The sequence below is a fragment of the Eulemur rufifrons genome, chromosome 1 (genome assembly GCF_041146395.1).
Source record: "Eulemur rufifrons isolate Redbay chromosome 1, OSU_ERuf_1, whole genome shotgun sequence".
In the NCBI taxonomy this organism is placed as follows: domain Eukaryota; kingdom Metazoa; phylum Chordata; class Mammalia; order Primates; family Lemuridae; genus Eulemur; species Eulemur rufifrons.
This window is the reverse complement of record NC_090983.1, coordinates 10347353-10374298: the sequence shown is the minus strand read 5'-3', so window position 1 is coordinate 10374298 and position 26946 is coordinate 10347353. Positions and strand designations below refer to the sequence as shown.

Sequence of the window (26946 nt, the reverse complement as noted above, 5' to 3'; positions counted from 1 at the left end):
GCTCGGATGAAAACTGTGGGCTGCCTCTCAAGAAAAATATACCCACACTAATAGACCCAGTATTTTATGTACAATTTCTGAAGTTTGGTAAGCATCTTGAAATTCACCCATCACAGTATCTAGGGATCCTAAAAATCTGCAGTTAATAACCCTTCAGTTTGGAAGTATTATACCAAACTGCAGTAAGTGATAAATAAATATGAAGCAAGGATAGTGAGGAAAGGCTTCATGGAAGACAGAGTTACCTCTAGCAATGCCATGGAAGATTTGGAAAAGTTACAGGGCAACAGATGGAAGCAAGGTTGCACAGCTGGAAATCAAAGCTAAACAGTTGAAGAAGCTTGGGTTCTGGAAGAAGGTTGGTCAGTATTGAATTTCCAATTCTGCTACAGTCTAACCATGTAAAACTTGGGCACTTACCATGATGCTTGAAATCCAGTGGTTCCAGTGGTAGCCTTCATCTTTCTCCTTTGATGGCCAATATAGAGGAAGCAGGTGATGGAGGAGAACCAGTGTGGATTGTGGGTCTGGACTGATGTGGGTTCAAATCCCAGCTCTGATATTATTATAATAGTTGGATGACTCTGGGCAAGTTACTCAATTTTCTAAGTCTCTCATCTCTAAGAGAGGTGTAGAAATATGTACTCAGAGAATGATGAACATATAAATAAAATGTTACATAGAGAACTCTCAATAATCAATAGCCTTTATTATGACAAAGGAGGCCAGTTTAACTTCAGTGGAAGGTATATCTTGAGAGAAACCAGCAGATCTACGAAGGACAGAATGCTAAATTATAAATATCAAAGAATACTAAGCTCTGTCCATTTTTTGGTAAACTTTCTTCGATTAATATTTTTGTTTGTCTTGTTACATGACTTCCTATTTAAGATGTTAGAATTTCTTTTGGTAGATAATGGGTTAAGAATGGGAGTAATAGGAAAAGACTGAATTTTAGAAGATTCTTCAGATAATCAAGCAAGATTAATTGGTTGGGCAGGGTAATTTCTGGGTTGCTAGGCTCTGTGAATGATTTGTGATATACTTTTGCATAGGTCACTTAAGTTTTGTGGACTTCAGTTTTCTTATTTATATTTGGGAGGGTATGCCAGATAATTTTCTTTCTATATATGAAGAATCTATGATCCTGAAGTTTCACGGTAGTCAGTATAAGGCCAGGATATTTTGTGATCTAGTTTTTGTTGAACATGACATTGAAAAATTCACTAATCCAAATACAAAATCCTCATAAATAAATTTCATTTTACTGAAGGATTTCTTGTAGAGGCAAGTGCAAGTTTTCCCCACAGTGCATCATTTAGCAAAAACTTTCAAAATGACTCCCTTTAGACACTTTTTCCTGTCTCTAAAATTTCAAACTCATGGTTGCCGCCAAAAAAAATTCTCTTTACTTCATTCTCCTTATGAAATCCCTTCATCATTACTCTTCGTTCCTATTTACTCCTTCTGTTCAGATCTAGCTCCTACGAAATGGTCTTGCCTGTGTCAAAAACAGCCCCCTGGGAAGTTGGACTGGTCTACCAACATTTTTTTTTTTTTCCTCTCCTGGGGACCAACTGACTAAAACAACAGAGAACGTTACTTGATATTATTATCCTATTAGTCTTTGATTCTGTGACTGGGCTGAAAGGGCCCCTTCCGCAAACTACTGCATTAATGCAGACCTGGAGTTCTGAGACCGGAGACCGGAGACCAGCCGACGTGGGAGAGAAGAAAATGAGCTGGAGGCAAAGTGTGGAAAAGAATTAGTGAGTAGTAGATGTGGGCAATGAGAGTGGGAGTAATCAAAGGTGACTTCTCATGTTTCATTCATCTGCTGCACATTCTTGAACCTCTAAGCACCTTCTGTAAGGTGCTAAGCAGACAAGGACAGGATGACACAAGTGATCGTGTGGTGTGAAGAACAAAGCCCCCTGGGAATTGGAAGTAAAGAATTATTTCATCCAATTATAGAAATTGCCTTGGAAAAGTAGCCTTTAAATTAGATCTTGAATGATAAGAAGGATGTGGATATCTAATAACAATGATGGGTCAGAGTTACCCCAGGAATGAGAGAAGATATTAAATAAAGACACTTGGATCGGTTCGTCCATTATGGTGGGTGAGAGATAAGACAAGAGGGGTTCTTAGATTTTTCCAAAGACGTTTTGGGGTGATAGAACTGCTCATCAGGAGGCATGGACAGAGCTCCAGAGAGTGAGGACCCTCCCATCTTCTGAGGGTTTTCCCCAAGCCTGAGGATATGTACGGTGAATGTTGTCCACTCCAGTTGCCTTCGTGGTGGTAAGAATCTGATGGCCTGGCTCTAAGAAAGGTGGATTTAAGAATCCCCAGGAGAAAAACTCAATCAGTCGCTTTCCCCTCCACTCTTGGCTTTGTCTTATGTCTGAGCTGACATGTGTTCTGCATTTACTTTCCTAAGCAATGTCTTCCCACTCGCCTCATCTCCGAATCCTCATTTTGAATCACACCAACTGTCCCTCCTGTATCTTGATCATACCTCTGGTGGGTTATTGGTTTTAAGAAGCTCATCTTGAATCCCTGTTTGAATGTCTCTGTGAGCATATTCTCATGGCCCTGGAGAAGGTGATCAGACGGCTCATATGTGATCCTGCTAAGCTGCAGTTAGTCACTCCCAGGAACTGGATTTGGTTCAGGTTGTAAATCATTTACTGAGACTCAATGCTGACAGGTTACTTTCTACTCCAAAGTCAAGTCTCTTCCTGTACACCGGAAATTGTAAATAGGTCACAAGAAAGGCAAGACTGAGAAGTCAGCAGTCATCAAACTGCAGGAATTGAGGCAAAGGAGGAAGCCGGTGGAATGCTTGTCAGCTCTCTAGGCCAAATGGCACACATGCCCTGGAAAATTTTGCAGGCTGGTGTCATGCACACTGTGGGTGGATTGCAAATTTTTTTGTGATGATAAAATAGAAGTGGGTGTGACTTTTTTTTTTTTTTTTTGCATTGCACATGAGAAATGTCTACAGGTGCCAGGAGGTGATATTACCACATCAAGGCACTTTCAAGGTTTTTTGCACTAATATCACTTGAGAATATTATTTATTTATTCATAACATTGTCTCCCTTTCCATTTCTAGAATATATTTTACCCTCTTAGTCAAAGAAACCTTAGATCATGGTTATGTCTCAGAGAAGTCTCGAGATAATAGTGAGTGGAAAAAAATGAACAACTTCATTTCGTCTTTTGTATAAAATGTCCTGTGTCAGATTCCCCTACTCTACCACCTTATGTTTAATGTCTTCATAATCCACCACATTCTCTAAAGGCAGAGAGGAGTAGTTTTTATACCTCTTTGTTTCCCTGAGAATATTCATCAGAGTAGGTTTTCAATAGGTTGTTGGTTACTTGAATAATAAGTCTCCTTTAATAACATAAAATGTAAAACACAGAATTTAGAACCTTATTTTCTTCTTACTATTTATTTTCCTTCTCCTTATTCTTCTCTTTCCATTACTCCTCCTCCTTCTCTATCCTTGTCTCCCTTTCTGCTACTGGGTTCAAATCTCCTTTCTGTCACTTACTACCTATGATTCTGGGCAAGTTACTTCATATTTCATTGTTGCCGATTCCTCATTTGTTAAATGGGATTTATAATAGTCATTATAATATATACAATAGATAATATGTAGTAATAATATTTATCTTATACTATATAGTAATGATTAAACAAATTAATATACATAAAGTAGTTATAAAAGTGCCTGCCATAAGGTGCTGTATAAGTGCTTGCTGTTGTTACGACTTGTTCATGGCCTTACGTTCTGTCTTTCTAACTAAATCATAATCTTCTCAATCACAGGACTGTCTGTTTTATATCTTTGTCTTGACCACATTGCTTAGTGCAGTAGAAACAGTATCAATGATAATAGTTTGCATTTGATTTATACTTTACACCATAAGAAATGCTTTCACTTAGATTGCCTTACCAATCCTCTTGAGGATTCTACGATACATGTTTATTCCTACTTTCCAGATGCAGAAACTGAGGCTAAAACTTAGTGGCTTGGTCAGAGCCACATGGCTAGTATGTGACCCAGGTGACACTAGAACCTAATCCTTCTGATTCCTGGTGCAGAGCTGTTTCTTCCCAGGCAATGCAACCACATGGCAGATGTTCAACAAATGTTTGTGTGTGTGCCTGTGTTTCTCCAAGGTGCTTCTTTCACATTCCATAGAGCAATACGGCCCTGGTTACCTTCAGTGTTCATTTCTCATTGATATATTTTGGCATGATTAAAATTGCTAAAAGATGAAATTCCTCAGTCTTTCTAATGTGTTTTATTGCTATAAATTATAGAAAGCAACACATTCAATCTCTCTGTCCTCCTCTCTCCTCCTTCAGTGAAAGTTCTTATTAGATTTAGCTTTCCAGGTGCTCAAAATAATTCTCTGCATTCCTGGACTTAGCTTCTTACTGAAGTTATTTATTGTGACATTCAGCAAGGGTCAGACTTCCTTGGAGTTGGAGAGATGAAGACCCTTGTGCCTGAATGATTTTCTTAGTTGCCTTCATGCTGAAACAAAGGCTTTCTCATTTGTAATGACTAGAATTATGTGTTCATACTACAAACTTATTCCAAATTCCCAAAATTCCATGGAAGAACTCATTAATGTTTTTTCTATTGGGGGTAGAGTTTGGAAGTAAATATATATATTTTTATCAATAAGTAAAAGGACCAGCACATTTTTCTAGAGCTGGCTAAGCAAAATTCTACTCTCAGAAACCATTATTTGGCACAGAAATCAAGGAAGAAGAAAAAAGAGTGGTAAAAGGGATGGAAAATATATCTTATACTTTATGCACACAAACTGATGGCCTATTCAAAAGGAGTAAGAAAGAATAAGTGGGAAGAGAGAGGAGGGAAGAAAGAGAGAAAAGGAAAATGAAGAAGGTGAAAAAAAATAAACTTAAATCCCCAAGGAAAGCAGAAGTTATATTGAAACAAAATAAGCTGAGAATAAGAGAAGTAAACGAAGGAGACCTATATGGAGGTGCTTCATGTGTGACCCAGGCCCAGTGGTGTTTTGAGTTGCCTGTTCTCATTATTGTAATTACCTTTATAAAAGTTATTCTTAATAAGTATTCATTAATAGTAAGTAGTTTATGGTGGAAAAGTCTCCAGTGACTTTCATGGAGGGAAACACAATTTCATAGAATCACATTATAGCTTTTGTTAACTTTTTATTTCTCTAACGGTCCTGCTCATCCTTCAGCTTGGGTAAAAATTATCACCTGGATTTGATTCATATCTGGGAGCAGATTCCTTCCTGGAAAACTTAGTCTGCAGGACACAAATGTTTGAAATGATTTGAGAGTTTCCATTTGAGAGTCTACCGAGGGAAGTCAGTAGTCCTCAAAAAGGGTGGAAACATTTCAGAAGATGCTTACACTCAACCATGAAGGGTGTATCCAATTGGTTGATCTTCATAAAAGTTTTTGGATTTGTTCTGGAGGTGCTGTAATGATTTTTATTCTAGCAGAGACCACATTTGGTTCCAGCTCATCACTCACTCAAGCCCACTTACATATGGAAAGCTTGGATCAAGGCCGTAGGACAGAGACAAATCAATGATTCTATTCAGTAATGGTTCCAAAGCTTTGGTCTTATTAGCGTCATTCCCTGGCTAGTCACTGTATCAGTCCACCTAGTTCTGGTAACAGTTGAAACATCTTTGGAACTGAGCCAATGATTCATTTAATCTTCCTGAACTGTCATATAGCCTTCAAGCAGATTGGTGGCTCTTGGCTTGAGCTGGATCATGGTGGAACATTCCAGTTGCTTATCTGGCTCTGTCGTTGGGTTCACTCCCAATGGGCACCTGTAAGCCCTGAAGAAACGTGCCACAAATGGTAAGGTATGTGTTTGGAAGTGACAAGGTGGCTCAGGATTTGTCTAACATCTACCATGAGAGGAAAGGATAACTAAGATGATGTAACAAGGTCCAAAAGGAATGCTTGCTTAGGGCCAGACCATGGTGAAAGTCAAGAAAGTGTTTATAAGCCCCCTTTTAAAACTGGCTTGTTATAAGCTGATTAAAATCATAAAGCTATAATCCTGCAAGAGTTTACAGTCATTTTTTCTTACTGAGTGGAAATGAAGCTGATTGATAAGGTCTCTGAAAGAATTCTTTTATATCATTGAATCATATGATATTACTTCCTGAAAAAAATTCAGAGAGCAAAGGTATCTGCACACTGTTCATTTTATGATGGAGATGCTCAGGCCCAGAGAACACCATAGCCTGCCCAATCACACAGCGAGTTATGGATTTGGTTAATTAGTCATATGTTAGCCGTCATGAGACAAATGCTCTGTGCTTCTACAACTGTCCTATGGACAGAGTTTTCTAATCTGATAAAGCAACTTCACAATTAAGTTCCCAAAAAAGCTTACTTGCCATGTACATTGTTTCCAGTTAGCTTTCACTTATTTTATTCTGTAAATTTCCTAATACCAGATATAATATCTTATTGATGTTTTCCTGGCAGAGTTATCGTTTTTCTAGAGCCATCCACAAAGTTAGGAAGACAGTGGAAATTTCGCAAGTCTTACTGTAACATTCTTTTGGAAGCCTGGCATGGGGTATTACAAGAAATAAGGTCCCTCTTTCTCTTCCAGTGGAAATTTTTACTGGATAGTATGAAATCTATAAATAAAAGTCACTCTTTAAAGTCATATTTCCAAGTTCAGCTTACTTCATATGCTAGGAACTGGGATTCTTTCTATATGTGGTTTTAGAAATAGTTTGTTCTTTTTTTATTATAAGCAATATGTGTTTATTGTAAAAAATTGATAAATTAAAAAGATGTGAAAATAAAACAGAGAGCCTCCCACTATCAGAGATCATTTTTATTTTCATTTTGGTGAATTTCCTTCTAGTCTTTTAAAAAGTGCATGAATTTAAATATACACAATTTCCCATAATGAGTTAATACACCATTTATAATTTCATGTCCTAATAGTCTCATTCTCATTATGTCATTAGTATTTATCTCTTGCATAAAATACTTAAAAAATTATGAAATGGCAGTATACTATTTAACCCTGTGGATATCCTACAATAATTTTAATCACTACTCTATTATTAAATATTTGTGTATTTTTCAGTTTCTTTCCTATTCCAGTTGTGATGCAATGAACAGTTTTGTATGTAATTTTTGCATACATTTCTGATGATTTTCTTAATAGATACAGATTGATTTAAATGAATGATTAGACTTAGACTGTCCTAGAATAACTGTGGAAACATATAACAAATAGTTGAACCCTTTTCTATAGAAGCATAGTCAACTTAAATGTATGTAAAATTGGAGTATTCATGCATCACACATTGGAGCTTGGAACATGCCAACATGCTGGCCTTTTAGCTGATGCCATTCTTAAGGGCTAAAGGGGAATTCTTGGCTCTAACCTGAAGCTGTATGCCCAGAAGGAACACGGGCCTCACTTCGGATCTGTGCCTTGGCCGAGCAGCATTCCTTAGCAAATTACTCTCCACCTAGTCAGATGATTATTATAGCTGGCTTCTTCATGCCAACTTTGAGAAAACATGCAGGGGAATTTTCAGACTTACAATAGGGAGCTACCAAGATTTCATCACCAGAGCAATAACTCAGTTACATATTTAAAACCTTTGGTCTGTTAAACAAATATACTCAATACTCAGAGGCTCCTTTGGAAAGTACGGGAGTGATAGGGACTGCCCTCCCCCTTCTACTGGTTCTCTTCTTCCAGTTCTTCGATTTCCCTGGCAAAATATTTACTTTAAGAGTTCAGGGTGTGGCGTATATACTTTATAGGGCATGTTCTCTTTGTGCCAGGAAAAATGATAAAATTCACTAGTGGTTATTGAAGTAGAAGCTAGGACCAAGCACATCAACCAATAATGCTGAGGCATTTGTCACATTTTAGACTGATATTTATGAGAAGGTGTAGATGCTTTCACAAAGCCCTAAGTAAATTCATCTATTTTTGATCATTGTGAAATGTACAGGGAAATGGGTTTGCCCAATCCGAGATTTCTGGAAGGTAGTTTTATAATTTCAAAACTATTAAAAATATACAAAATATTCAAAATTTCATTTCTTGAATTTATTTTAAGAAAGCAATTAGGAATATGTACAAAGATTGATTCATAACTGTTCTTCATAGTACTATTTACAATAGTTGAAGAGTTGGAACCAACCTAGGGAATTAAATGATGAATAACCACGCAATAGAAAACTGTACAACTATTTAAAAGGAAGACACAGAAAGTGCATTTTTTTAGATGGACAGAAGACTGCATCCACATCCTTAAATGAAAAGGGCAAGTTTAAAAAATGTACTCTATGATCTTATGTATGTTAAATGTGTGAATAGAAGTAAGTCTTGAAGTTATCAAAAATTTAACACTGTAATTCTGTAGATGGTGAGTTTATGATTAATCTTTGTGTTCCTCTTTTGACTTATTTTATTCTTTCAATAGAGTATGTATTATGGTAATTTTTTTAAAAAGTGTAGAAGGAGATTTAAAACTCTGTTCTTTCTGTTATGTGCCTCATGGAGTTTCTTCAAACTTCAAGAGAAGATTTATGCTCCACATTTTGTCTTTGTGATAAAATCTCCTTGTAAGGAAAAGACTAAATATCAATAATTACATTAAAACCATTGAAAATATTCAGGAGCAGATATGATTCTAGGGTCTACAAACATGAGACCCTCATGACATCATTCTCCCTGCCTCAAAGCAGCCATTCCACTCTTTCCTCAATGTCCCGCGCTTAGCCTCAGAATCCTTCTCAACACAACATTTCGTAAAAAGTCGGTATCTCTTTGCCACCACAGGAAATTATCATACTAAAATCAATTAGAAAATTGTTAAAGAGTATTTTTTGCATTTTCCATGGAATACTGTTATAAGGAAGCTCTTCTAAACCAAGGAGGATAGTGTTTCCCTTTAAGAAAAATATAATGAATGCTTCAAAATATTTAAAGAAAAAAGTAAAACCTAATTTTAGTGTGAAGAATTTTAAACTCAATGTTGCAAATAGAGAACATCAAGAATGTTTCTGAGGTACAACAAATCAGTCAGTGTACAGGTGTTAACAGTGTACACCTAGAAAATCTAGATGTCTTCTCCTCATGCACACATACCGACATCCAGCATGGCCAATGAATGTTTCAGGATCTTCTACAGCACTTATCTTGTTTCTTAGGGGAATTTTAATCCCATGATGTTTTATTTAGAATTTTAACCCTTCTTCAACCCATCTGTGCCTAGATTTCAAGGCACAGATCTTGGTTGAACCAGCTGGCCTTGGGGTACTCTCAAATATGATTGAGCAAAGAAACGCAGAGTTGGTTGGATAATACTAAAACTTGAAAAGCTCATATTTCCTAAAAGACTTGAAAAATTTTTTAAAAAAATCAGTTATCTTGAAGGGATAAAGTTGTCTCAGCGGGGCCAATTTTTTTATTCCAAGGGAAATTTAGTGACAGGGAATTGACTGGCTTCATTATGCAAATTATTTTGAAGTGGTAAGGAAGACTAATTGGCTTCCAAATTTATCTTGGGAAATTCCTACTAAAACCTTTGAGCCCTCATGTATACTGTTAATTAGGATTGCTTTCACCATGATGAAAGGTTCTTTGAGAGGCAGCCAAGTGCCTGACTTCCTCGTGCGTTAGAAGCAGTAATCTGGAATAATCAGGAATAATCTCTTTTTATTTTATAGTATCTAATAATAACAAACAAAAAGGCTGAACCTGAAAAGTAAAATAAAAGAAAGATGAAGTTGCATTTTAAAGTATTTTGAAATAATGTGGCTTACTTTCACGCGTGTAAGAGAAATTTTATGTTATATTATATGGCTGTAACACATCTCCCCCAGGGTAGCATTGCCTTTCCAATAAGACTTTTTGTAGTTTCCGTTTCTTGTAAATATGTCATATTTTATTTCTGGCATAAAGAAGGAATTAAGCAATGACTCTGACTCTTTTATATCTTGAAAAAACTGGGGTTTCAAAAACTAGTTTTGAATTATATAAAACATTTACCTCTGGAATGTTTTTCATTTTTTTTCTATTCTTTTTCCTATCCAAGTAATAAACTGTGTGATGCTAACAGTGAAGATTCTGTTATGTGTGTTAATAGAAAAACATGAAACAAAATCATCTGACCCACTTACATTTAGGGTCAGGTTTTTGTTAGTATGTTTGATTTTTAGCTGAACTAAATATAATGTTAAAAAATGGCTGAGTGGTCTCTAAAGTGATTTTACATGGGATTTCAAACAAATATTGGTGGTCCTTAAGATTGTGTCTGGTTTCAGCTGTACCTGAGCGATGAAGATCAGAATCAAGTTTAGACTGGCATCTGGGGGACAGAGGAATCTCTTCACTGGGACGTGCCTTAGGCGTTATAGACATGGTGTGCTTTACACGGGACTTTGGTTCTCTTCTTCCCCAGATGATCTTCTCCTCCTTGAGTACTCCCTGGCTGATTCAATTGCACGCCATTCCCTCAGTTATTCAAACCAAACATCTGAGTTATTCCCAGCTCTTCTTTTTTTATAGCCAATATCCAATTCATATAAAATTACTGTTTTTAACTTTAAAATATTAATGTAATACATTCCCAATTCCACTACTTCTGACCATCGCCATCAGTTCCACTCTAGGCTAAACAGGCCTCCTCACTGCTCTCCCTGCTTCTCTTCTGCTCCTCTCATAGCATTTAGGGATCCTTTTAAAATCTGAAATCGGGGCACATTGTTCCCCTACACACATTCGCCTAGTGCTAGCCTATCCCCTCGCACTTAGAGCAGTAAGCAAACTCCCCACCAAGGTGCATGGGCCCTACCTAACCTGCTGTCCTTGGCTTCATTCATTTCCTACCACTCCTCCCCTCACCCCATCTACTCCAGCACACTGGCCTTACTGTCCTTCAAGCCTCCCAGGCACTTTCCTGTCTCAAGGACACTGTATTTGCTGTCCCCTCCACTTTGGATGCTCTTCCCCTAGATACCTTCATGGCTCACTCTTTTACTTCATTCAGGTCTCCATTCAGCGTCTTCTCCATAGAGATGTTTTCCTGATCACCTTAATTAAAATGGTACCTATGGACACTCTCTTCCCAATATCCTGCTTAATTTTACTTCATAACACTTTCACTACCTAGTATTAAATTATTTATATGTTAATTAATTTATTTTTGTCTCATCTACTACAATCTATGTTGCATGAGGGTAGAGACTTTGTTTTACTTACCACTTTATTTTTGGTGCCCAAAACAGTCTCAAGCACAAATTAGGTGCACAATAAATCTTTGTTAAATTAATGAGGGAATGTCTATCTTTCCCCTTCAGTGAACAGTAGAGTCCATGTAAATGAATCATCATTTGGGTGATAATAATTCATGTCCTTTATCTGTCCTCTCCTTATTTTGTTCCTTGTATATGTACGTGTGTGTATTTGTGTGTGAGTGTATGCATGTACATGTTTCAAAATTCAAGACTAGGCAGAGATTTTCCACAGCCGAAAAGAAGTGGCTCAAACAGTTTCATAAATCAGAGTTCCATTTAGAATTCCATGTGAAAGATTATTTTCATCCCATGGTAGCACAGTGGAGAAAAAAACATTTTCTAGACATCCCAAAGAATGTTTCCATTTTCACAATGTCAAAAACAAGGTCCAATAGTTTACCTGATGGGCCCCCCCACCAAAGACTTAGAAACATTATCTGGTGGACTTGTGTTAAGTTTTCATAATATTCACCATCAAGTGAAGGTGAAGACTGGCTTCCTAGTTGGTCAAAAACAGCTGAGAAGGAGATATTGAAAGATGTCGGTGAGTGATAAACCTGGTCTTAATGCTATCCTGTGACCTCTGGTGGAGGCAAATCCACCTTGCTGGGCATCTGGGCTGCAAGGAAGGATCCCTGTGGTCTCTCTGTAGATGTTGTGCTAAATGGAACCCTTCAACCTGCCAACTTCAAAAGTATCTCAGGTTATGTAGTGCAAGATAATATAGTGACGGGAACTTTGACGGTAAGAGAAAACTTACAATTTTTAGCAGCCTTTTGCCTGCTTACAAATATGAACAGTTAGGCAAAAGAAAAACAAAAACAAAACACACATTAACAAAACCATTCAGGAATTGGGCTTGAGCATAATGGCAGACTCCACTGTAGGAAACCAGCTCCTTTAAGGTGTGTCTGGAGGAGAGAGAAAGAAGACCAGCATACCTAGTCCCCCCTTATCCTGGGGGGGATATGGTGCCAAGTGCCTGCCTGGAGAGAATTAGAGACACACACACACACACACACACACACACACAAAGAAAGTCCTGTGGATATGCAGTGTGCTCTGGAGAAGACTTTTTACAAAACCAAAGAATTGAGTTGTCCTCCTTGAGTATGTGGGAGAATCATCTGGCCTTAGCATACATGATGGTTATTTTCTTAATTGCCTACTTAAAACTGCTGTTTCTAAAATAGCCTCCTTAAGCTGTAGCAGGTATCTCTGGAAACCCATGTCACCTTCTTTCACCCCCTTTCCATCCCTGGATATCAGCCCTAGCTGTCCTGGACAGTTCCAAGCAAGCTTAGATTGCGTCACACTGGCAACAACGCACTTGCATGCTCTGCTCATCTTTCTGCTCAGGGCCTTCTGGAACTGCAGGAGAATGTTGGGCCACTCTCACCAGCCCAAACACAGCACAAAGCTAGAGGGGATTAATGTCCCTGTGGATACTCTTCAACTAATGAGAGATGTAAGTCAGCTGATACATGCTCTCTGTCTCATCCTTTGGGTGGATAATTCTGGAACATAACTGTTGGTTTCTCAGGCAGTGCTAGTGGAATCAATTTCCCATTGCCCACGGAATGACCTTTAAAACTATCCCTCCCTCTACCTCCCTGCCTCATTCCTGGCTCCTGAGATTATCTCATGAATAAACTATCTACATTTGAGGATCTGCTTTCAGAGGAACCAAAGTAAGATGCTAAGAAACAAGATGCTTGATTTAGGTAGTTTTGTGAGAATCCATACTGTTGCTATCCTCCATCAAAGTTGTGGTTTATTATTATTATTAATTTTTAGTGAATCTCTACAATATCCCAGTATGATTAAGCCTGGATGGCAGCTACAGCTTGTATTACTATCTGAAAGACACTAAAGAGTGTAGGCTGCTGATATGTGATGTAATCCATTCAATAATTAGACAATAAACTCTTGAGGAGGAAACGAGGAAGGATACAGTGACGTAGGGAGGAGGCCTGATTTCACTCCAGTCCTCATGGTTTGATACTGGCTACGTCTCTCTGGCTTCAGTGTCCTCATCTTTAAAATTAAGATATTGAACTAGGTGGTTTCCAGGCTTTTCTATTTTAGGAATTGTATAATTTGTCACTCTTCAGAAAACATGGGAAAGACAATAAAATGCATTAATGTTGGGTTAGGAATATAACAAAAAATGTATTGGAGAGTTATTGGAATAAATGATATATGGAAACAGCCATGATAATAGGCCAGAGATACCCTGTTTCTACATTTATTAAAGTAATAGAAAAAATAATCCTGTGAGAATAGTAGCAGTGTGCTAGTTTATGTAAACTCTTACCCCAGGCTTTTAAAAATTTAATTAAAGACACTCATTGAGCCTTTGTCTCCAGTGTGTAACAGATGGATATTTGAAATTGAAGGTGGCTTTAAAAATATGTTTATTATATGGAATCCCTACTGAATTAAAATTTTTAAAAAATTATAATTATATATAAGCATAGTTTTATTGAAGAATCTGGAGAATTTTTTATAGTTAATGATGAAGCTCATGTTTCTGATATAATCTCAGGTACAATACCTTATATATTCTAAAGATTTTAACCTTGTTGGTTTCTGTGTCCTGATACTCTCCGAGACATTTACTTTACGTTTTTCTAGTGTGTGAGTTTACAGATTTGTTGCCTCTGAATTTGCCCAGGTCAAACTGATAACCAGTCCTCACTAATGACTTGAAAATCATTGAATTTCAACTTGTGCAGGATGTAGTACGTAACTTTACCTTTCATACGTTTTCACCATCAGGACAATAAGTTATGTTATCTCGGCATAGCATCTGATAGCGTCGTCGTCTTCCCACTGCACGGGAAAATGTCTTTTCCTCACCTGACACTGAGGGCAGAAATTAGCTTTCAAATACCTCTGGTAGGGATTTAAAGAGGTATTCTAGCCATAAGACCTCTTTTTTTCTGGGATTGCTTACAGCACCCACATTTCTTTGAAATACACCTGGGTCCTATCATGATGTCATTTTTAACCGTCTCATGTACGTACGCACAGGTATGGATGTTGCTGCTGGAAGCAGGTAGGACGTATTTGTGTATAAACAAATAATGATGTGTGTCAAGGAAATTATGTTTGAGATTCTGAACAAGAGAAACCCTTGAGTATTTTCAAAAAAGTGTGTATTTGACATGAATGAAAGAGGACATACATGTGTCCCAAAGTGTGAATGATGAAAGACACACAAAGGTACATGCTCATCAAAAAACTGTTTCGTCATAGCAAAAACTAGGAACAATTTAAATGTTACAAATTGAATAAACTGTAGTTTCTCTAAACAAGGGAATGCTGTGTAATCATTTGTAATCACATTCTAGAAGAGGGGTTGGGAAACTTTTTTGGTAAAAGACTATATATCAATAGTAACTATTTTAGACATTTTAGGCCACATAGTCTGTCGCAACTATTTAGTTTTATCATGTTGTGCTGAAGTGGCCACAGACAACATGTGGCAAGACAGTGTGGTTGTGTTCCAATAAAACTGCATCTGGCTTTTGTGTTGGCTATGGTTTGTGGACCCTTGATTTAAAGAATATTTAATGTGTGATAAAATGCTCACAATATATTGTTAATAAACAAATAGGATATACTTGATTTAAGTAGTTTTGTGAGAATCCACATTTTGTTTTTAAAGAAGCTATATCTTTGAAAATAATTAGCTAGCAATGCAACAAAGTGTCAATTGTGATTCTTTTGAGACAGTGGTTCTCAATTCTGTCCTCCATCGGACATTTGACAATGTCTGGAGACATTTTTCTTTGTCACTGCCAGGGGTCGGGGAGGCAGTGGTTGCTATTGCGGTCTAGAGAATAGAGACCAGGAATGCTGCTAAACACCCGGTACTCGCATGGTACAGCTCTGACAACAGAATTATCCAGAACAAAATGCTAATAGTGCCAAGGTTGAGAAGTCCTGGAGTGGGGTGGGATTGGTGGACATTTTTTCTTACTCTTTTGTGTGTTTTGTATTTTCCACAGCAAATGTATATCTCTCTACTAATTGGAAAATATATGTATATGAAAAATAACAGTGTACATATGAATGATTTCACTCCTAAAGGAGAGAAAGTATTAACACGTGAAGACTAATGTGGCAAAAGGGAGAGAGATGATAAAACATGCGCATTGGCAAAAGGCTGCATTTTCAGAGACAGAAAACAAGTGAATATTGTTCAGTGTCATCATTATTTTAGAGATAAAAAATATAAAAACTATTAATATATGCACAATTCTGTGAGGTAACGATGTGTTTCAGCGTTGGGGTTCAGTATATACTTAAGCATAAACCGTAGTGTATATTATTCTAGCCACATTTGTTTTGTTTCAAAGTAGACAGGGAATGATTCCAGAGGATACTGGAACACTATTTTTACAGGACATCTCTTAAAGTTGAAGTCTGTTGTTTTAAGATGAATGAAAGGAGATACTGTTTATATAGTTAAAAGTAAGCATAAGGAATGTGTTGAGTCTGAGACTTGAAAGGGGGAAGGGCAGAAGAGAAGAATAAGATTTGTTGACAACCTACTATGTGCTGTAAAATGTTTTATTATCCCCATTTATGAGAAAAGGATCTGAGATTCAGTTTAAATTCCTTGTTCAATAAATAGCAATCTTTATTAGATTAGGTTTGAAATAATTTTTTATGTTAACCTTATTAGTACATTCACTGACTATTGACTGACCAAAAAAAAGAAAGGAAAAAGAAAAAAAAAGAAAAAAGAGCAATTGAAGGTTGCATTTTAGAAAGTTTTTAAGTAACAAATAGGGAATGATACATCTATCAAAATAAGCACAGGGAAATACAATTTCAATCAATATAAATATATTAAAAAAATCTGTCCTTTTTGTGGCTTTTAAAGGGAGAAGAAAAGAGATATGTGATTAAAATATGAGAAAGAGAGGGAGGAGAAGAGGAGAGATGACAGAAATGGAGGAAGGAGGAGAAATGAACATAGACTGCAAGCTACCACGAGCAGTAATAGATTAAAAAAAAAAAAAAGATCCGGGTGGGTGAGTGTTAGGTCTACGTAGATGGAAAGTTCCTTTTGTTATTGTTGTTATCAGCTTTATTGAATATAATTGACATACCATAAAATTCACCCTTTAACTTACATAATACAATATGTTTTAGTGTATTCACAGGGTTGTACAACCATCACCAGTATCTATTTTTAGATTAAAAAAAGAAGCTACACGCCTATTAGGCGTCACTCCCCATCCCCGTTTCTTCCTCGGACAATCACTATTCTATTTCTCCTCTCTATAGATTTGCCAATTCTAAACATTTTGTATAAATAGAATCATACAATATGTGGCCTTTGTGCTTGTTTTTTTTTTTTTTCACTTACCATGGTTTTCTCAAGATTCATCCAATTCATAGTCTCTATCAGTACTTCATTACATTTTACCACTGAATAATATTCCATTTGCCATATTTTATCTATCTGTTCAACAGTTGGAAACATATGGGTTGTTTCTACTTTTTCGTTATTATGAATAATGCTGCTATAAATGTTCATATACAAGTTTTTATGTGGGCATGCATTTTTATTCCTCTTGGGTGTATAGCTGGGAGTAGAATTGCTGCCTCATATGGTAGCTCTATGATTAACCATTAGAAAATTTGTTAAACTGTTTTCCAAAGTGACTGCACCATTTTTAATTCCCATCAACAACATATGAGGATTTCAATTTCTCTACATCATTGCCAACACTTATTATTTGTCTTTTTGATTATAGCCATCCTAGTGGGTGTGAATTGGTATGTCATGGTGGTTTTGATTTGTATTTACCTAATGACTAAAGATATTGAGCATCTTTGCATGTGTTTGTTGGACATTTGCATATATTCTTTGAAGAAATGTCTATTTAGCTATTTTTTTCATTTTTAATTGGGTTATTTATCTTATTATTGAGTGGTAAGAGCTCTTTTTATACTCTGGATACAAGCAAAAGTCCCTTATCAGATATATAATTTGCAAGTATTTTCTTCCTTCCTGTGGGTTGGCTTTTCACATTATTTATAGTATCTTCTGAAACACAAAAATATTTAGTTTTGATATAGTCTAGTTTATTTTTTATTTTGTTGCGTGAGCTTTTGGTGTTGTATCTAAAAAATCATTGTCCCATCCAAGGTCATGATTATCGATTCCCATGTTTTATTTTAAGAGTATCATAGTTTTAACTCTTATATTTAGGTCTATGATCCATTTTGAATTAATTTTTGTATGTGGTGTGAGGTGAGGGTCTAACTTCATTCTTTTGCATGTGAATATACAGTGATTCCAACATCATTTTTGGCAAAGAATGTTCTCTCCCCTTTTGAATGGTCTTGCCACTCTAATAAAATTAAGTTAGACATAGACAAGGGGGTTTATTTCTCAATCAATTATGTCATTGATCTATAAGTCTACACTTATTCCAGTACCACATGTCTTGATTAGTGTAGTTTGATAGTAAGTTTTGAAATCAAATCCTCCAACTTTATTGTTCCTTGTCAAGATTGTTTTGACTATTCAGGGTCCCTTGCAATTCCATATGAATTTGAGTATTGGCTTTTCCATTTTTGCATAGAAGCTGGCTGGGATTCTACTAGGAGTTATGTTGAATAGAAGTGGTGAAAGCAGCCATCCTTGTCTTGTTCTTGATCTTAGGGGGAACACATTAAGTCTTTCAATATTTAGTATGACATTAGCTGTGAAGTGTTCTTAGTTAATCTTTACCCAGTTGAGGAAGTTCTCTATTATTTCTGGTTTGTTGAGTGTTTTTATCATGAGAAGGTGTTGGATTTTTTTCAATTGCTTTTCATATGGGTTTTGATTTTTAATCTATTAATATGTTGTATTATAGCTCCTGGAATAAATCCCACTGGTTATGGTGTATGATTCTTTTTATATGCTATTAGATGCAGTTTGCTAGCATTTTCTTGAGGATTTTTGTGTTTGTATTTCTAAGGGATATTGGTCTGTAGTTTTCTTTTCATGTGATATCTTTATTGTATTTTGGTATCAGTATAATGCTTTCCTTATAGAATGAGTTGTTGAGTACATGCGGTGCTTATTTTTCCATTCTTGGGATACTTCACTTAGTAGAATGGGTTCCAACTCTTTCCAGGAGAACATAAGAGATTCTATATCACCGTTATTTCTTATAGCTGAGTAATACTCCATGGTATACATATACCACATTTTACTAATCCACCTAAGTGCACATTTGGGAATAACACCAATTGGGCGTCGGGCGGATGTGGCAGGGGGAGGGGATGGGTGTATACCTACATAATGAGTGAGATGCGCACTGTCTGGGGAAGGGACACGCTTGAAGCTCTGACTCAGGGGGCAATATACATAACCTAAACTTTTGTACCCTCATAATAAGCAGAAAAAAAAAATAATGAGTTGAAAAATGTTCTCTCTTCTACTTTTAGGAACAGTTTGTGAAGGATTGGCATTAATTCTTCTTTGAATGTTTGGTAGAATTTACCAGTGAAGTGAACTGGTGCTGGGATTTTCTTTGTGGAAAATTTTTTAGTTATCCATTTGATATCTTTACATGTTATAGATGTATTTAAATTTTCTATTTTTCTTCTTGAATCAGTGTCAATAATTGTGTCTTTCATCCATGTTATCTAATTTATTGGCATATAGTTGCTAGTAGTATTCTCTTATAATTCCTTTTATTTCCTTAAGGTTGGCAGTATGTCTCCTTTTTCATTCCAGAGTTGAGGAATTTGGTTTTTGGTTTTTTTTCCCTTTCTTTTCTTTTTATTTTCCCTTTGGTTAGTTTAGTTAAAGCTTGTTAATTTTGTTGTTTTTTTGAAAGACCAACTTTTGGGTCCATAGATTTCCTCTATTGTTTTGCTATCCTCTATTTCATTTATCCCTGCTCTAATCTTTGTTATTTCCTCCCTTCTGCATTCCTTGGGTTTAGCTTGCTCTGCTTTTTTTCTGGTTTCTTAGGGTAGAAGTTTAGTTATTGATTTGAGATATTTCTCTTTTTTCTAAGGTGTTTACAGCTCTGTTTATAGCTGTAAGTTTCCCTCTGAGCACTGCTTTTGCTGCATCCCGTAAGTTTTGGTATGTTGCATTTTTGTTTTCATTCATCTCAAAGTTTTTCCTACTTTCCCTAGTGATTTTTTTCTTTGACGCATTGGTTATTTAAGAGTGTGTTGTTTAATTTCTACATATTTGTGAAGTTCCCAAATTCCCTTCTGTTATTTATTTCTGATTAAATTTCATTGTAGTTTAAAAAGATACTTTATATGATTTCAATCCTTTCGAATTTATTGAGACTTGTTCTATGGCCTAGCATATGATTTATCCTGGAGATTGTTGCATTTGCACTTGAGAAGGATGCCTACTCTGTTGTAGTTGGGTGGAATATTCTATGGATGTCTTATTAAGTCTAGTCAGCTCATAGCGTTGTTCAAGTCTCCTATTTCTTGTGAATCTTATGTCTATTTTTTCTATTAATATTAGTTATTGAAAGTGTGGTATTAAAACTTTCAATTTCTGTTGTTGAATTTTATATTCGTGTCTTTGATTCTGTCAGTTTTTGCTTTCTGTATTTTGGGGTGCTGCTGTTAGGTGTATATATGGTCACAATTTTTATATCTTCCTAATAGATTGTTTCTTTATAATTACAAAAGTCCCTCTTTATCTCTAATAACAGTTTTTTGTTTTAAAATTCATTTTGTCTGATACAGACATTGAAACTTCAGTTCTCTTTTGTTTACCTTTGGTATATCTTTTTTGATCCTTCTGCTTTCTACTTCTTTGGGTCTAGTGAACAGTTCTTATTATACCACCTTAGGTTAGAGATTTATAGTACATTAGTATCATTATTTGGCATTTGTTTTGCTGATTAACTAACACTGATAGGTTTTTTTTTCTTCAACCCTTCTGAGGCTCTGTATTAAGTTATGTAAGTACATCATTATGAAGAGTTACAGGAAGGTTGGGATTATTTTCTGGGCTGCCATATCGATTACAGCCATGTAAATGTATAAGATCTTAAAAGAGTTGGCATCAAATCAAGGTGAAGCTGAAGCTTGAATCATACTTCAGAGTTGGTATTTTTCACTATAATTTGGCACACTACGATAGCATTATTATATTCCTTGCTCTGAATGCTAGTCTAGAAATTCAGGGTCTTTTTTGTGACAGGTGAATATCAGCCACACAATTGTAAATGTGTGCTTGAGTATGCCTGGTATCTCTCCTCATCCTTCCCCTCCCTGACTGGTTCTGGAAAGCAAATAGTGGGTAACAATAGGAGTGCTGGAATGTTCCTGTGTGGAGCTGACCTTTGTATCACTGTTAATGCACTATTTTCAGAGACAAAAGAGATTAAATTAAAATTGGACAGAATCCTTTTCTGGATCACAGGGCTGAGCTGCTTTTCCTCTTTCCAAATCCAAAGGATTTAACAAGATTCTTCCGTTCAAAATGCCCCCGCCCCTGCCTTGACCTTCACACCTTCCCAACATCAGGGAAAGGCAGGAAGTTTTCCTTGTGGGTTTTATTTGTGATGACATGATGGGGCAGGTTGATCAATGGGGAAAACCCCATGTGAGAACACGCCTTCTGTGTACATTCCCAATTTTGCTATAAGTAGAGCCTCCTAGGCTGCTCTCAGAACATAGCAGCACTCCCAAAGCACTGGGTACCCAACACTGAGCAGATCTACTCTTCGAGCTGAAAATGACGTGCAGTAGCAAGAGTTTGCTCCTGGCTGCTTTGATGACAGTGCTGCTGCTCCACCTCTGCAGTAAATCAGATGGTAAGTGGTGTTCTTTCAGCTGCCACAGGAGGAAGAACAATTTTCATTTTCCTCTAAGTCTTGAGCTCAACTGGGGGTCTGTAAGGGATGGAAGCCTGTAAGAAAGTATACAAGAGGAATTGATGGGAGTTGTCAGCGCATTGGTGAGTGGAGGAGAGAAGGGTTAAGGCTGCCAATCAGCTCTGCTGTCAATCTAACAGATTTGGGTCTCAAGCTCTTAGAGACCCTTGAACTTCAGGATAAAGCCAAAATGCTGTTTCCGGGCATGATGTAAATTGTGTAACATTACCAATAAATGGGGTCATTCTGAAATGTAGAGGATAGTCCCACTTCTCCAACTTTCTTACCTCCCAACTAATTAGTTTTAGTAAAGTTTGGCACCTGACCTCATCATTCTCACCAGGTCTTGGGGACATTGCTTGCCAACTTTGAGATAATATTAATCACTTGCTTTACAGCAGGTTGTAATTTAACTCAGGGGAGTGTCCAACCATTGTGTTGTTACTGAAGAGTATATTACTTTTAGGAACAGGTGCATTCCTGAAAATGCACATGTTGGACTTTTACAAACAAAATTAAACATTCCCATTAACTAATATTACAATTTCAAAGTGCTTTAGTTCCTATAAATGACATTTTCCTTTGTAACCCCGCTTCTCAATTCTCAGTAGACAAATAATAAATTAAAATCTGCCAGTTTATTCATTTTCTGAATTGGAGGGTTTTCTGTAAGAGTTTCTTTAAGTGGTGAGGGAGGGATGCCCATATTCTTGAGTGATTATAGTAAACTGAAATGAAATATTGTCAATTTGTGTTTCCTACCAAAGATATTCCACTTATGAGAAGTCACATGTTTATGAACTGTTATTGAACCAAAACTTCCCAGCGCAGAAACTATTTTTTAAGAGAACTGGAAACTATGTTAAAATGGATCTCAAAGACCTTATGCAGGTTTCAAAGACATTGAAACTCTTCCACTAAGTACTTTATTTACCATGTAGGTTAAATTTACTAGATTTTTCACAACTTCTGCTAGTTTTGTAATAGCGATCACAGGATAAGTTCATTCATATGGACTCAATACCTTTCATTTCTCTTTTAGCAGCAAGCAACTTTGACTGCTGTCTCCGATATACAGAACGTGTCCTTCATCCTAAATTAATTGTGGGCTTCACACAGCAGCTGGCCAATGAAGCTTGTGACATCAATGCTATCATGTAAGTTATTAATTGATTTTAATTCAACTGTATCATGAATGCATGGGAATTTCAGGTATAAAAATGTTTTGATTTTCGGAGTTTCATTAAGAAATAACTGATGTGGCAAAGAGAGCTTTGTTTTAGTAATACATATTTACTTCAAAGTTCACTTTAAATAGCACTGGGACAATGCAAAAGCTTAGTTATTTTTGTAAGAAGGAATGTAACATAGGGCAAAAACCACTTTCTAAGACAAACTTACAGGCTATCAAAATGCTATCTCAGGAACATATGGAAGACATATATTTTGAAATGAGCATCTTCTACAGAAAATTGTTGGGGCTGACAGTAAAATCTCAGACTAATTTGTACTATCACATATAATATTCTTGATTCATATAGGATATTAGATTTTAGAATTATATAAGTTATTGGTTAGATGCATACATATTTCATGTAACCACCAGAAGCAAAATTGTATGACAATTCTGGGACTTTATCTTCCTGCCATTGTACAATCATTTGTTATCCTGCAGAGAAAGTCAGGGAGAATCACTTTCATTTTGCATTAAGCTTTATCAGAAGTATTTTTTTTTGCATTTTATTTCACTTCTTTAGCTGAAATGTCTAGCATGTAGAGCAATTAACTAGAATATAAAATTTCCATTACATGTTCTGTGAAAAAAAATTTAAAAGCTCATTAAACACAAATCAAATTTTCTGATTTTTCAGTTTTTACACAAAGAAAAAATTAGCTGTTTGTGCAGATCCAAAGAAGATTTGGGTGAAACAAGCTGTGCGTATCATCAGGTATGGAACACAGATGATCAATTAACCTCTCTCCAAATGTATGAGGAAAGAAGAGCATGCACAGTGGTGGACCACAGGCTTGCTAGGTTTTTTGTTTTTTGTCTAAGTGTTGTGGAATTTTTAAAGGAAAAATTTGAATTGGACCATGAAAATAAAAAATGAATATTTTTCTATTTATAGATCATTATCGTTACTATTTTATTTTAGTGATTTTTCACATGAAGTATTAGATTTCCCTACACATTAGATAGTCATCAGCTGCTTGATTCTTATTGCAAAGATGCCTCCTATTCACATAATTTAAAGACTACCTGATGTTTGGTTGTTTGTCAAAAACTGAAAAATAAACGTTAGTTAAAAAAGAGATCAGTGGTTCTGATTACATTGATGATAAGAGAGAGTAACATTTTATCAATGAACAGAAAGCAGCTAACACCAGTGTGCCATAAACACTGAACTTGGAAATACAAGATAAGTGTTTATATCCTGTCTCTGTCATTAACTAGCTGAGTTATGCTGGGCAAGGCCCATCCTCTGCAAACCTCAATTTCCTCACATGGAGTGACCTGCTTGGCCTCCGGAGATGAGATTAAGGGCATGTGAAGCAACCTTTAGGTACCAAAGCCATTCCCACCATCCAGTCACTTTGTCTCAGCTTACGCTTTCCTTCTGTTTTACTTTTACAGCCAAAGAGTCAAGAGGATGTAAACACTCATGCTCTTCTGGAATGGAATTGGACACAGCCCAGGAAGAAGAAGAACCTAGCTGGGGTTGGAGGTTTCATTTGCACAATGTTGAGGGTTTAGCACTTATCTGATTTGTGCCTTACTGGACTTGTCCAATTAATGAAGTTGATTCATATTGCATCATAGTTTGCTTTGTTTAAGCATCCCCTTGAAGTCAAACTCTATTTTATGTTAAATTATTTATAGCTGTACGTCTTCTGTGTTTAGCTATTTAATACTAATTTCCTATAAGCTATTTGGTTTAGTGCAAGTATAGAATTATGTTTGGGGGGATAAGATCATATGGGGCTTTCTTGCAAGCAACAGCTATTTTTTTAAAAAAAACTATTTAACATTCTTCTGTTTATACAGTTTTATCTCTTACATTGTTGTAATTACCTTATAAAAGAGAAAAATGATGATGAAACAAATATCAAAAATAAAAGAAAGAACCAAAAAGTTGTTTGTTGATTGAGTTATATATCATTTATTGTCATGTGTATTGAAAACATTTAAAGGTACAGAAAATATAAAAATTTTCTGAAAAATTGCATTCTCTGTTTACTTCTGTCTGTCTGTTCCTTCTATCTCTGTCCCTCATGGTCCTGAACTTGATTCCACCTGAAGTGTAATGGAAAGTTTGGGGTGTTTTTGTGTGTGTGTTTAAAGTCATCCAAACCAAAAATTAAAAAAAAAAAAAAATCCTATATCTGAGATCTATAGCACAGTGATTATTGATAAAAAAAACTTTTTTTAAAATAAGAAAGTGTCCCAATATACTTTGTCACTACAGGGACACAATAAACATTTAGAAAATACCTTGAGAAATCACTTAGTCCACCACTGTCACTGCCAGGGTCCCAGGTACCTGAGCATAGGGACATTTCTCTACTTTAAAGTCCTCCTGAGTCATCTTTAAGCAGTTTCCAAAAGGAAAATGGCCACTCAAAGGGTTCTTAGAAATTGACAACTTCACTCTAACCAGAAGGGAGAATTCAAACGTGAAATATAGCAAGAATCCAGCAGTAGGATGAAAAAACCTGAACCAATGGAGTTACACTGTCACAACATTCATGCATCACAGTTCCCAGAGTGTCTCCATCCAGCACCGCAGACAGTCTGCCTCAGATTCTCCGAAGGGTCTCCGGAGGTGGGCACCCTGATGAGAAGATGCAAAGTTTGGACAAGTAAATGCATAAAGCAGGGCAGTGATGGGTTATTTATGTAGAGCCAAAAAAGAGTAAGAGGCTCAACATGCCCCGAAAGCATCCTTGTGCCCACAAATAGTAACATTGAGTCATCAGGGAAAGTATGCTCAATATCCTGTTCGTTGATTCATCAAACATAGGTTAAGTTACCTAATATGTGTCAGGCATAGTGCCAAGTGCTAGACAGATAAAGTGATTTAAGACTTGGTTGCTTGCTTCTAGACAATTAAGGCTGAGTGATGCTGCAAGAGGGAGGAATGACAGGTACACCAGCAATGACAACACATGGCGGTAAGAACTTTAATAAGGAAACTCACGGGGTGCTATCGGACATTATTAGTGAGGGCTTGCAGAAGAAATAATACCTAGTTGAACCATTTTAACTAGCCAATATTTGATACTCTTGACCCAAAAAGATGGCAATTTCTTAAGGTTGAGCCCAATACTTGAGGTATGGAGGACCAGGATTAGGTAGCCAGTTGGAAAAGGGGCAGCAAGGAGTGTTGGGAAATATCTGGGGGCATGTTTAGTTGTCACAATGTCTGAAGGTGGCATACGGCAGGCATTCAGTGGGCAGGAGGCAGGGATGTCAAACCTACGGGAGTGCATAGGATAGGTCTGCACAATGAATTGTCCCACTCAGACTGCCCGTCACGCCACCACTGAGCAACACCGATGAAGTGGAAAGTATGCAAGGGGTGGGGTGGGGGTGGAGTAGCTGCAGATTAAGTAAAACTGTTACCTCAACTACGTGTAGTGGTTTGAGCTTGACCATGGGAGCACTGGGGAACCACTGCAAGGGTCAAAGCAGGTGTGGTCTCTGCATGGCAGAGGAAGGGGAGGTGAGGCAGATGGAACACAGAGATACCAGAGACAGCTGCAACAAGTAAGGTGAGAAATGGTGACACCTCAGTTAGAGTCATGGGGAAAGGAAAGGTGTGGAAGAGCTGGGGGTGTGCAGCCTGGGTCATCCTAGACACCTCCCCTGGCTACCTCCACCAGTCAGTCACTCTTTCTTGGAACAGCACAGCCAAAGACAGGCATTGTCACAGGACAGCAGATTTGGCTGACTGCTGAAAGGCCCCACCAGGTAAGCCTTGTACAGTCAGAAAAGGAGCAAATTTTGTTAGCACTTTGAAGGTGTCTGAATCTTTTAAGGCCAGGACTACTAATAACTATTAAGTGGGTTTCTGGAGACTGAACTCTCCAGGCCAGAATGCCAATTTATTAATCTGCAATGAAAGCATCCAAGTGTCAAACGTGTGGGCATAAGCACATGGGTAGCTTAGGTGAGTAAGTCACCTGAGGAATTCAGCTGGCATCACAAAGCTGGTTTGTTTAGCCTGGGATCAGAGTGCTGGGCCTCAGCTAGTAATTTGAATAGTTAATGCACTAGTTTCACTGGACTAACCATGTTCCTGGATTAGGGATGTCACTCCCAATCCACAGACATTTATTTTTTCACTTTAGAAAGTGTATGTATTTCATTTTTAATTGAGATATGATTTACATGCAGTAAAATACACAAATGTTAAGTGTACAGTTTGGTGAATTTTTGTATATGTACATACCTGTGTAACAACCTTGCCTCCTTCAAGATATTAAATGTTTTTAGCACCCCTGAGGAAGGCTCCCTCCTCCCCTTTCCATCTGTACAACCCAAGGGTAACCGGTGTTCTGACCTGTTTCACAATAGATTAGTTTGCCTTCATCATTTCTCATATATGGAACTGTACAGAATCCATGCTTCAGTATCTGACTCCTTTGACTAGAATCTTCCGTCTTTTAACTTATTTTTAACTGCATGAGTAATTCATGAACTCATTCTCCTTCTTAGATTCAAGCAAGCGTGAA

General features: G+C 36.8%; 1 protein-coding gene across 2 annotated transcripts; it reads left to right on the top strand.

Annotated features, from left to right (window-relative positions):
• Window positions 1-21004: 21004 nt before the first annotated feature.
• CCL20 (C-C motif chemokine ligand 20) lies at window positions 21005-24346 on the top strand. Of its 2 annotated transcripts, none has more exons than XM_069466428.1 (4): window positions 21005-21150; window positions 22256-22367; window positions 23082-23159; window positions 23846-24346. In XM_069466428.1, exons 1-4 carry the CDS (start codon window positions 21072-21074, stop codon window positions 23865-23867), a joined length of 291 nt encoding a protein of 96 aa, XP_069322529.1. In that variant the 5' UTR covers window positions 21005-21071; the 3' UTR covers window positions 23868-24346. The 2 variants fall into 2 exon arrangements, with proteins under 2 accessions (XP_069322529.1, XP_069322520.1); XM_069466419.1 differs by having other exon boundaries at window positions 22253-22367.
• Window positions 24347-26946: the final 2600 nt, after the last annotated feature.

Bases quoted from the DNA above. Each gene is read 5' to 3' on its own strand.
- CCL20 (XM_069466419.1), top strand. From the start codon at position 21,072: ATGACGTGCAGTAGCAAGAGTTTGCTCCTGGCTGCTTTGATGACAGTG. The intron at 21,151-22,252 runs GTAAGTGGTGTT...TTTCTCTTTTAG, and splicing joins CCTCTGCAGTAAATCAGATG to CAGCAAGCAACTTTGACTGC. The intron at 23,160-23,845 runs GTATGGAACACA...TTACTTTTACAG, and splicing joins CAAGCTGTGCGTATCATCAG to CCAAAGAGTCAAGAGGATGT.